The sequence below is a fragment of the Salvia splendens genome, chromosome 2, assembly GCF_004379255.2.
Source record: "Salvia splendens isolate huo1 chromosome 2, SspV2, whole genome shotgun sequence".
In the NCBI taxonomy this organism is placed as follows: Eukaryota; Viridiplantae; Streptophyta; class Magnoliopsida; order Lamiales; family Lamiaceae; genus Salvia; species Salvia splendens.
This window is the reverse complement of record NC_056033.1, coordinates 42020892-42033304: the sequence shown is the minus strand read 5'-3', so window position 1 is coordinate 42033304 and position 12413 is coordinate 42020892. Positions and strand designations below refer to the sequence as shown.

At 36.3% G+C, this 12413-nt stretch overlaps 2 protein-coding genes and 1 pseudogene across 3 annotated transcripts; 2 read left to right on the top strand and 1 right to left on the bottom strand.

Moving 5' to 3' along the window:
- The first annotated feature begins 1146 nt into the window (after positions 1 to 1146).
- Positions 1147 to 3496, top strand: LOC121792941 (3-isopropylmalate dehydratase small subunit 1-like). The gene is made up of 2 exons (XM_042191080.1): positions 1147 to 1947; positions 3244 to 3496. The coding sequence occupies exon 1, from the start codon at positions 1176 to 1178 to the stop codon at positions 1938 to 1940; it is 765 nt and encodes a 254-aa protein (XP_042047014.1). The 5' UTR covers positions 1147 to 1175; the 3' UTR covers positions 1941 to 1947; positions 3244 to 3496.
- Positions 3497 to 3514: 18 nt separating this feature from the next.
- Positions 3515 to 4267, bottom strand: LOC121780161 (annotated as a pseudogene).
- A 1311-nt stretch (positions 4268 to 5578) lies between these two features.
- Positions 5579 to 11874, top strand: LOC121792939 (peptidyl-prolyl cis-trans isomerase CYP63-like). 2 transcript variants are annotated; one of them, XM_042191079.1, is made up of 14 exons: positions 5579 to 5726; positions 6630 to 6735; positions 6861 to 6915; positions 7252 to 7340; positions 8035 to 8059; positions 8160 to 8198; positions 8286 to 8403; positions 8502 to 8662; positions 8768 to 9104; positions 9689 to 9831; positions 9956 to 10160; positions 10345 to 10668; positions 11001 to 11084; positions 11335 to 11874. In XM_042191079.1, the coding sequence occupies exons 2-14, from the start codon at positions 6658 to 6660 to the stop codon at positions 11684 to 11686; spliced, it is 2010 nt and encodes a 669-aa protein (XP_042047013.1). In that variant the 5' UTR covers positions 5579 to 5726; positions 6630 to 6657; the 3' UTR covers positions 11687 to 11874. The 2 variants fall into 2 exon arrangements, with proteins under 2 accessions (XP_042047013.1, XP_042047012.1); XM_042191078.1 differs by having other exon boundaries at positions 10342 to 10668.
- The last annotated feature ends 539 nt before the right edge of the window (positions 11875 to 12413 follow it).

Below are 12413 nucleotides of genomic sequence, written 5' to 3'. Positions count from 1 at the left end.
TGGAAACGAGGCTATATCCATTCAAAAATAAATCATGAATTTCAATCTCATTAATCAAAATGTCATTTCATATCTCGGTATTTGGATTCTCGACATGGTACCAGAGTAGCTAACGTGCGCAGGATCTCAGTATCCGAATTCTCGACATAGTACCAAAGTAGCTAACGTGCACAGGAGGAAGAGTGGAAGGCGAGCCACGAGGTGGCGAATTATATACAAAGGGAGTTAGGGGAGGCGTTAGGGCTTGAGTGCACCAATCTCACGAGAAGGGATAAGCATTTGATGATGGCTGGGAACTATGGCAAGAACAATAATTGATGCAATATTCTAATTAAATATTCTTGATTTTAGTGTGAAAATTTATTAATGGTTGCTTGTTTGATTATGTAAGATAGTGTTAGAATCATGTTAGTGTTTTTAAGTTTATGATTGGTTGGACGTGTATACATTTGTAAAATAAGATGTTTGAGGAATCATTCCATGGAAATAAAAGAAGAGAAAACAACCACCAACACGAGAATTTAACGTTGAAAATGCCATTTACAAGAATTTAATTTGTTATTGATTGTGGTATAGTTTTGAAGTTATGGTTCAATGTTGATTTTGATTCAAATTAAATACTAGGATCGATTTTTGTGTGATTTTGTCGCGTGTAAACATTTCCCTCGTGTATGAGTGTATAATAAATAAACAAATGAGTATTACAATTTTAAGTAATGTAGCCAACTATCAAATACAGTGCAAAATCACTAAGATCTTAGTATGTACGTTTACAAACATTATACAAAAACACAAAGATCTTAGTATGATTTTAAAAATCAATATATATTTATCATGTATTTCTACAAACCGCTCCGTTTACTATACATTTATTTTATTTATATAAAAAATGAAGGAAAGTAAATAGTCAAAATCGTCAGCTACCATAACTTTTGTTGTAGTAACACTTTTGTTGTAGTAACGGTACAAGATATCAAATTGGATGTTAAAAAATAAACATCCATTCATGCATTAAAAATTGAAAAAAAAAATCACTACGAGTTACCAAAACTTATTCATAGTATTAGTATATAATTAGTAATATAATTTAGTGTTACTAGGAGTAATTTTTAGAAGCAATCCTCAATATATAAATCTTACTCCATTTTCAATCTTTCACCGACTCTCCCAAAACAATGGCGGCTATCTCAACAGTAACACCACCCACTTTCAATCTCTCCTCTCCTTCACGAAACCCTAATTCCGCTTCCCTCTCCTCCCTCAAGCTCGCCTCCCCCGATGCCAATCCCTCAATCCCCAGCTCCAGATCTCTCAAGCTCCACCGCAATTCCCGATTCGTAACCGCCGCCGCCACTTCCCCATCCGCCGCCTCCCCCGCCGCAAACCCTACCAACACATTCCACGGCCTATGCTACGTCGTCGGCGACAACATCGACACTGACCAAATCATCCCCGCCGAGTACCTCACCCTCGTCCCCTCCAACCCCGACGAGTACGAGAAGCTCGGCTCCTACGCCCTAATCGGCCTCCCCTCCACATACGAATCCCGATTCGTCGAGCCCGGGGCCACCAAAACCAAGTACACGATCGTAATCGGCGGCGATAACTTCGGCTGCGGCTCGTCCCGTGAGCACGCTCCCGTGGCGTTGGGGGCGGCTGGCGTGGCGGCGGTGGTGGCGGAGTCGTATGCGAGGATTTTTTTTAGGAATTCGGTGGCTACTGGCGAAATTTATCCTCTGGAATCGGAGGGGAGGTTGTGCGACGAGTGTACGACTGGGGATGTGGTGACGATTGAGCTTGGGGAGAGTAAGCTGATCAATCATACTACGGGGAAAGAGTATAAGCTGAAGCCGATTGGGGATGCTGGCCCTGTCATCGAGGCCGGTGGGATCTTCGCTTATGCTAGGAAAGCTGGGATGATCCCTTCCCGCGATGCCTGATTCTTCGGTAATTATACAATATTTCTTCAGTATCAACGCTGTTCTGTTGGGATCTTTGGTCAACCTAAATCATAAACTGGATAATGTGTTGGTTTTCGTAGTTGATCTATCTCCATTTTATTGAGCAATTAAATATGGGCTGTTATGAAATTTAGCCTGAAGTAGTTAACCTGAATCACAGAATGCATAATGTGTTGGCTTTCGAAGTTGATCGATCACCATTTTCTTGAGCAATTAAATGTGGTCTTTGTGTGTTTACTGCGCTTACTACTTATATTGACATATGTATACAGAAGAAGAAAATTCATTTTGATGAAAAGAGTTTTAATTGACTAGTTAAGAACTTGATCTACTCCCTATAACGTTGAGGAAGAGCGGATAAACAAACTCTAATCTAAAACATTTGGCATTATGAGGGAATAGATGACTAGTGCGGGTGAAGTAGGATGCAGTTCCCACTTTTGAAGATAATTAAATAAGAAAAACCTCTTTACATGCCCTATATCTTCCTGGGACTGGTTTACCATGGTAGACCTAGAAGAGTTTGTTGGTGTCTTGTGTTGTAAATTTGTAATCTTTCTGGTTTTTTGATGCATCCCCTATTCTGTTTGTTTTTCAGTGGATGATTGATTGCTGTGGCACATGTTTATTTGAACCCCCAAAACAGTATGCAAAACAGATAGGATTCATGCTATTTACATTTTAAAATAATCATGGCACTTCTTGCCACTGTTGGCCCTAGAAATTTTTAATATGGATTTGTTAAAGCTCTAGCAAACAGAGCCGTGTCTTAATCTTAATCTCCTCTCTGCAAATAGTTTAACTTCATATATATGTATAGAAAAGTATTATGGAAAGCCTAATCTACATATTTTTAATCAAATAAACACACAGAAGCTGAGTTGTGCTTTCCTTTATGTACATGGAAATGGTAGCAATGGAGTGGTAAATTTTTTCATTCCTGCTAATTATTTGCTGAAGTGCAATTGATAGATGTCTTTGCGCCTGCGTGTGGGAAATTTGGTCTATACTACTATTTTGAAGTGCATCAACAGGTCTACAAAAAAAATGTTATACAACAAAACGTTTACTTTTCTTGCCTTGAAACTTGACAAAATACTGGGCTCACAATTCTAGCCTTATGGAACCCACTGTTTGTGGAGTGATTCAAGCGAAGGAGATAAAATGTGTTGTATTCTCAACACCCTCTTTGTTGTGCATCTGATACAGCTATTATTTTAAACTGATTAGTAAATCCATTATCAGATGCTATGTTTTTCATCTTTTGTTTGTTTTGGTGCAGGGATCTTCGCATCCTGGCACCATACACTACCAAGCATCTCCATCAGTCTCGAGGAAATGACATTTTGATTTCAAAATAGATTCATGTGTCCTTGTTGTGTGATAGATGATGCTTATTTATCCTGCATTCGTTTTAGTGATTCGAGCCGAAAACTTATTAGCTGTGTTAAGACTCTAGTTCAAGGTACTGTAAGGCTGTTTGCTGCATTTAAACTGATCTAAATAAATGTGAACAAATGTTTTGGGATGCAAAATCATCTTTCTTCATCCATTTATTCTTCTGTTATTAAGATTCTACATTTTTTGATGATATAATCAGTAGTATCAACTGATTGAGCCATCATCCTTGCAAATTCTTCATAGCTGACTAGTCCATCTCTTCTAGATCAACTTCTTTGATCATTTCTTCGACTTCTTCATCGCCCGCTCCTTCTCCCAAATCCATCAACACATCTTTCAACTGTTCGAAACAGGGATATTATACTAAGATATAGTAGTAGTTTGTATATGAAGATATATGTGCGCGTTACCTTACTAGACGATATAAATCCGTCTTTATCGCGGTCGAAAAATGTGAATGCTTGTTTAGCCTCTTCATCTACGTTTTCCTATTAAATCAATCGAACTTAACTAAATCAAATGTAAACAAAATTTTTATTAAAAGCATAAATTCTGATTTACCTTCAATTTGGCTGCAATAATTGTTAAAAACTCTTGAAGATCAATGAAACCGTCTTGATCAACATCTGCCTTATTCATCATTATTTGTATGTCTTCCTTTGTTGGAGGATGCTCATTCAGAGATGAGATTGCTGATTCCAGTTCTTCAGCTGTTATAACTCCTACAAAAACATAAATAATAGTAGTACTAATATTAGCATTAAAATAGAAAAATGCAAAAAATATAAACAATCATGTTATATTTATGAGTATAGTAATTACACTTACCATCAAAATTTTTATCAATAAGCCAAAAAAGCTTCCCTGAACTCAGCAATCTGCTCTTCTGTTAATGAATCAGTCATTAAGAGAGAGAGAGCTATATTCTTATATAGGTGAACTTATAGAATAAAAGTTGGTTAATTTATAAAAAAAAATTGCATTGCTTTTCAGTAGATACTTGCAATTTAGAGAAATCTGTTAGAATGTTCAAATGTTGAGACTGCTTTTTTGGATTGGGTTACTCTTAAAAAATAAAATTAGTCCAAATTTTAAGATGCATTGACATTTGAAATATAACAATAATAGCAGAAATGACAAAACAAAGACGTTCTAATTGCTTTGGCTTATATTGTTAACTCAACCTGAAAACTGAACAATGAAAATAACTTCAAACAATATTTATAATTATTGTAAATTCAAACTAAAAAACATTAATGAGTTGAACTTGAGGTTGTTTTTCGATTTATAGCAAATTCGGTATTTTCATGATATATATTTGGCAACTAAAGAATTAATACGACTAAATTATTTATTTTATGGTTAGTTATACTAGTTTACAAATAGCCTAAACTTTGCTTCTTACTTTGATTTATGGCCAATATTTTTTTCATATGATGGCACAAGAAATTACCTGGAGTCATAAATAAACTAATTGAACTTCAAACCAAACTTAAAATTATTTTAATATTTTTGATAGTTAAGACTGCAGAATAATTTTCACTCAAAGTTTAGGTTATAATTATAAATAACCTTCATTTTTTTACACGCGTGATTTGTAAATATCTTAACTTTGTAGAGAACAAATATCTGAAGGTGTTGTATGTTGACAAAAATAATTTGTTTGTACAATACAATCAAAAGAAAAAATTCAGGTTAGAATTGTGTTTTTACAAGTAAAAAATACCCATTAAAAACAAATATAAAATAAAATTATGAATTCAGAAAGTCAACAAGTTGAATTGAACAAGAATTATGATGATTTAAAATTTAAATATAACTACCATCGTGATTTCGTGATGAATATCTATAATAGATACTTGAACTCGCATAAATATAAAATATACGAAAACATACACCTTAATATTATATGGAGTACTACTTTGTTTTAAAAAATAACTTCATTTTTGTATCTATTTTAATTTTTAATTATTTAATAATGATATTCCATCATATAGTACCTTACTAATAAAAAAATTTAATTGTCACGGGATACCCGATTTTTTCAATAGTGAGCCCAAAATATAATTAATCTTCGAATTTTAAATTTTCAATATTTATTATGTCAAAAAAATGATACTACAAAAATATCCTCATTTTGGGCTTTCAATTTTTTTCGGGAATAATAATACGGCCCATTGGATAAATAAATTAACAGATGGCGCGAGTTTTTTGTTTTTACCCTTTTCACCAAGAATCACAAATGCATAAAAATCGAAGCACTTTCATATTCTCCATATTCAATTGCTGCTGTTGAGGGAGCCGTCGCCTCTGATTTTCTCAGAAGTGGTGTTTCTTCGCTTGCTCAGAGCTGTATTGATCGAGGTATGTACCGTTTGTTTTTTCCGCATTGCTAGGGTTTAGGGTTTTATGCTCCATTGAGTTTTAATGTGACAGAGCTGGATTCACTTTTCCAAGCTCTCGTTCTTCCGCTTTCTCGCACTCTCAGAGCTTAATTTGGTGTGTGTTTATGCTAATTGATTCCATTTGGTGTTGAGAGTCGATTGAATTTTCCCTCCATAGCTGTCTTCTCCTGCCCAGTTGAATTTAGCATTTGGGCATGTGCTTTTAGCTATGCAGTAGTTCATTCATTTGTGTGATTTTGCTTTTTTCGTAATAGTAGTGTATTGGGGAAACTGATGCGATTAAAAGGAGATATATGCGTTGGGTGTTTGGTTAGTACGCTGGTTTTTGGTATGAACTGAAATCTCTCGGTTAGTGATTCTGAATGTCCGTACTAGTTAGCTTGCTTTATCATCTGACACTGTATATTGTCACGGTGTGGGTGAGTTGGTTTAAGCTGTATTTTCTACTATTATAGTAGATTTTTTGCTTCTGATAATTATAGCAATTTTATGTGTTTACTTCGGACAACTTTGTTTATGTTCTGAAAGTTTTGCAACCTTTCTGGTTGTTTGCTTCACTTTTTTCTTCTTTGTTGCTTGCATTATCCATCTTAATTCATGGCGGGCTTGAGGTTTTCTTACGGAGGATATTAATGTTCTTCATGTTAGCAATTCTAAATGTATTATTCTTTATTTTTTTCTTCATTTTGGGCGTTAGTGTTAATGTTCTGAGGATCTGTGTTCTGTACTATGTGACCCACTCCATATATTACTTGTCCTTATAAGATCTCCTTGCTGGTCATTGGCCAATGGCCATGATTTTTTCAGGTTTCTGATTTCATTATTTTTATTGAAAAACTTAGAGCAAGGAATTCCTTTTCAGGGTCTGCTAACTTAAAACTGTAAGCACTATGAAGAAGACAAAAAACCCAATGGTTTTCTTGGATGTTTCCATTGATGGGGATGCCGCTGAAAGAATTATCATTGAGGTAGTTATCCTATTGTAAACACCTTCATTCCCTTTTTGTTGGCTTAAAACTTCAAATATGGTATCTAGTGTGTATAATTTATGCATTTCATTGTCTTGCTCTTACAAAATTAGTGTGTGATGCAGTTGTTTGCTGATGTTGTCCCTAAGACTGCTGAAAATTTCCGGGCTCTCTGCACAGGTAAGTTGAATTTCTTTTCCTCATTTCCTTTTAATATACACATAGAACAGTAGTAATGAAATACTAAAGACCCCACACGAGGGGAGTGAAACATTCTGAGGTCCACTCCCTCCTAGTTAGTCATTGGTGATAAATCTAAAAGCTGACCTGATTGTTCGTTACAAGAATTTCTTTTATCTGTTATGAAATTGAAATGTATGGAGGTTAGTGGTTGAAAACTCAAAATATATGAGGAGTTTGTTGGAAGTATCCGTTGGTTGGACCATCATTTCAAGAGTTCATTTGTAATTTCCTTTTGGCTGGCAGTCTTTTAAGCAATTTCGTTTCCCTTTGTAGGTGAGAAAGGTGTTGGAGCCTCAACAGGGAAACCTCTGCACTACAAGGGTTCCACATTTCATCGCATAATCAAAGGGTTTATGGCTCAAGTATGCTGTTCAATAATGCTCATAAAAAATTATTTAAGAAAGAAGATATCGATACTGTTTGCTTTTTTCGTTAACTTCCATGTGATCTCTACTTAATTCTCATTAGTTCACTCCACTAGATGTCTGATAGTTCCTTGATCCTTCTTTTGAAGAGGACTAATGAAACCTCTTTACATGCCCTACATCTTCCTGGGATTGTTCTCCATGGTACACCTAGAAAAGTTTTTTGGTATCTTGCATTGTAGGCTTTATGGATATTTGATGCATCATGCCTTATCCAATTTTCCTGTGCCTTTTTATTCTCAACTTCTTCTTACCATTGCTGTAGGCTGCTTAGCCGATAGCAGTGGCTGCTTGATTGTTTGTCCATGTTTATATGAACCTCAATTTCTCTGTTTTTCATTGTAAATTTAATGAACACAAAATTTTGTGTGGATCCATCTATAATTCTTCGACTCACAGGGGTTACAAATTTTTTTTCAGTGTTGTTGATTAAAAAATATTAATGGAAAACAACAATGTCACCTTTCTTGCAACTGTTGGTCTGAGTATTTTTTAATATGGAGTTGTGAAGCTCATGCAAACAGATCTTTGGCTTAATAGTCTTTTTGCACATAGTTAGACTTCAGATATGTATACAGAAGAGTATTACGGAAAGCCTAATCTACCTTTTTTTTTTCATTTCCATCTGAAGGGCGGTGACTTTTCAAAAGGAAATGGTACGCTTTTCTTCTCCCGGATGTGGTGGTTTCAAATGATGCAGATACACGATATAACTTGCATCTGCATGCTGACTTGTACATCATTAATGGTTTGCAGGAACTGGTGGAGAAAGCATTTATGGAGGGAAATTTTCTGGTAAAATTTTCCCAATCTTTGGTTTCCTACAATCCCCATAGTTAATAGCTGTTGCTTACATTACATATAAGTGTTATTTCTATACAGATGAAAACTTCAAGCTTGATCATACTGCAGCTGGTCTCCTCTCGATGGCTAATGGTGGTCCAAACACAAATGGGTCTCAGTTTTTTATAATTTTCAAGCGACAGCCTCATCTTGATGGGTATGCCTTTCTCTGTTTAGTTAGATTGCCTGTTACCTTGTAAGTGGGTTATAATTATTTCCCCAATTCCTCCCTCAAATTTCATTTTATGATGACAGAAAACATGTTGTTTTCGGAAATGTTGTGAGTGGAATGGATGTTGTTAAGAAAATGGAACAGCTTGGAACAGCTGATGGGAGACCAGATGGAATTGTTAAGATCATAGATTGTGGTGAGACTTCTGATGCAAAGACGCAAAATTTAGTTGTAGCAGATAAAGGTATTGAGCTTGTCAGAAGATTGTTTTCTGCATCTATTTCTAATTGAATTTTAATATATTTTTTGTTTAAAAAAAATGATATCTTGTTTTTGTCATGTGATTCAGTAAAGAAGAAAAAATCAGAAAATGAAGATGCATCTAATGACGATTCTGACAGGCATGCCAAACGAAAGCAGAAAGCATATGTGAAGGATAAAAGGAGAAAAAGGAGCTACTCTTCTGATAGCTCTGGCTCTGATTCATATTCATCTGAGTCTGATTCAGACTCTGAATTGGATGCTTCTTCAATGTCAGATTCTTCAACTTCATCCAGTGACGGACGGCGTAAGAAGAAGAGGAAGTTGGCAAAGAAGGGAAAACATAAACATGGGAAAAAAGGTAGGGCTGGAGAAAGGAAGAAGAGAAGAGGGCATAGCAATAGATCAAAGAGAAAATCTAAAAGGTCCGTCATTATGTATTGTGATAATACTCCCTCCGTACCATAAAAATGTGTGCACTTTCCATTTTCTTCCGTTCCGCAAAAATATGTGCATTCCATTTTTGGAAAGTTATCCCAAGTTATTACCACTATACATCAACTTATTCACAACTTATACCACCATTAAACACTACTAATAATGTGGGTTCCACTATTCACTAACATTGCTTTAACTAACCTTCTCCTCCTCTCTCTTACTTTAATTTTGTCTTATTTCCCGTATCATATTGCCCATGTTTTTATGGGATGGAGAGAGTATTATTTTCTAGTAGATGCCATGGGAATATCTGTTTCCTTTATCATAATTGTCAAGCAAGTCTTCATCTCTCTTTATATGCAATTTTCTATGGAAGATGTGTTAATGTTTCTTTCTTATGTTCTTTATGTTAGGGGAAAAGAAGAATCATCTTACTGGTGCACAAATTTTAGAAACAAATTGATGTTATAACTATCAGATAGTTGTTTTGTTGTGATGTAGTCCTGCAACCCTGTATTCCAATACTTTTTCTTTGAAAAATAAATAAGATGTTTTGGAATCGGCTGTTTAGGTACTCGGGAAGCTCTAGTGATACGGAGAGTAGTGGAAGTGGTTCTGCTACCAGCAGTTCTGATGACGAAAGTGCACGTAGGGGTAAATCACGGAAAAACAACAGGAAAAGTGAACAAGAGAAGAAGCCAACCCGCATTCGTGGTATTTGTATAGTTCTTAGATTCTCTGCATTTGAATATGCATCATCATTTTGTGTCTTTTCATTTTGTTTTTCCTTTAGCCCCGTATCTGAGACGCCCATCTAATGTGACTGACTAATGTGAAGGGAGTGAGAGAAAGCCATCAAGTCCTAGCTTAGGATCTGGAGAGGAGCAAAAAGGTGATGATAGGAAACACACTGGGGACAACTCCTCTCACGAAAAGGGTGAACTTCCTCAAAAGAATGGTAGCCGTATCAATAATGGCCAAGGGCATATCAAGAACAATGAAACTTCTGCCAGAGGAGAGCGAGCTTATTCAAGCCGATCCAGGTTTTTCGAAGGGTTTGCTTCGTGTTATTTACCTGCCTTTAACCCATGCGATGTGGACCACACCATCTGTACTCCTTGTTTGTGCAGTTGATATCTACTGGGATTAGTTGATAATCTGCTTTCTCCGATAGTTGTTAGTGGTTAACTTTCTTTTGCTCATTGTGTTGCTTCTTTTTACTAGCAGGAGTAGGTCTCCAAGTTCTGGTGGAAGGCCCAGTCCTCGCAGTAGTCCAATTAAGACTAATAGACTTCAAGAGAGCAGTGAAATTCCTAAAGGTACTGCTCAGAGCCCAGTCAGGAGCCCTTCTGACAAAGGTATTCAGCCATCTGCTGGTCGGGATTTGTCACGGAGCCGCTCTCCAGGTGGAACTCCAAAGCGTGTTAGAAAAGGCCGAGGATTTACTGAGAGATATGCGTTTGTTAGAAAATATCGTACGCCTTCTCCAGAACGCTCACCTGATAGATCTTATCATTACGGAGGAAGAAATTTTCAAAGGAATCATGAAAGGTGATTTCTGATGGCTTTAAAAGTATGCATGATTATTTGGCTGTATGAATTATTTAGTTGGCATCTGCAGTTAATCAGAAGTTGTCAGATGATCTGGATAATGCATGTATTTTTCACGAGAAACTGTGCTTTCTCATTTTTACATTCTACTAAATACATTGTTGCAGGAATTTGGACATCATTTTATATCATGACGTCTAGTATTTTTGTTGAATGTAGTGTCAGTATTATGTATGACCACTTGTATGCTATCTCATTTTCTGCTGCAAGCAGTTCTATAATTCTCGCGCGAAGAGTTGTGACTGGGTTGTGTGTTGCAATCTTTGTTTCAGGTATCCAAACTACAGAGGCAGGTACGAACGCTCACCCCAACAACATCACAGAAGTCCACCTAGAAGAGGAAGAAGCCCACCCAGGTCTATATTTCCCTAGTCTCCTTTCTCTTAATCTCTTCAGTTATCCTTCTCATGTATGCACTTTAATGCCAGCACGGCATCGTAGATTTCATTTACGAATTATGCTCTGTGAGATTGGTATATCCCTTTAGAAACACAAATATATGCTATTTTCCTGCAGCATGCTCTATATATAGATCTTCCTTGTTTCAGTTTACAGAGCCCTCTGCTGTTCACATATTTTGTCTTAATAGTTCGTTATTGGAATTAGATACGAACGCAAGAGGAATCGGAGCAGGTCTCCATCTCGAAGCCCTGGAGCCTACCGTGGTCGTGGGAGGCACCATAGCAGAAGTCCCGTTCGCAGCCATAGCCCTTCAGATAGGCTCCCACTGATTAGTGACAGACTGAAATCTCGTCTCGGTCCTCAGAAGAGTGACGACTCCCCTCGAGGAAGGTCAGTGTCGCGCTCCAGGAGCCGAAGCCCCCGTAGATCAAGATCACCTTCGAGAAAGCATCCACGCAAAGTTTCGCCTGGAAGCTCTCCATCGAGCCCTTCTGGTGGGCATCAACGTGGACTAGTATCATACGGAGATTTGAGTCCAGACAATGGGGTAAGTTAAGTCATTTTGGTGCTTATTATAGGTATGGAACATGAAATATTGGATCTTTCTTCTTTGTTGTAATATCAGTCAATAGTTAACTATGGTCTATGGCTCTATGCCTCTTCTAAATCTTGCATGTTTTTTTTACTGAGTGGAGAATTATACTGATTTGGATATTAACTATGTTTATGGGATACTTTTGTCCATTTTTGGTGTTCCATTTATTTACCAAAATTAAATTCCTAGTTTCTATACATATTTTTTCTTCAATTTAATGTCCGGTGCTTTAATTTACCATATAAGGGCTCACGAATTTAATTATAGATATTTTTTCTGGATAAAATTGATTATAGTTTTGATCATATCTTAATTAATGTACGATATTTTAAGTACTAGAATTTAGTATAGTGAAGTGTATTAGTTGGGATTTATAAAAGTTGGTAGGATGTGGTAAAAGATATACGGAGTACTTGAAAAATTAAGCCTCCACTACTTATCTGCCTATTTTCATGGTACCATACTCTATTTTAGTTCTGATTACTGTACATCACAATAACTTGTGTCATTTTTGGGTGCAACTTATATGCTCAGGAGTAGAATGTAATGTGTCATTAAAGTGGAAAAAAATTAGACATTAAGAAAATGCATGTTCCAATTTTCATGACTTAAGTCCAATTATCAACTAAATTTAAACTGAAATTGTACAAAAACACAAAGTAGGGAATGCAGATCGATATCTTCTACA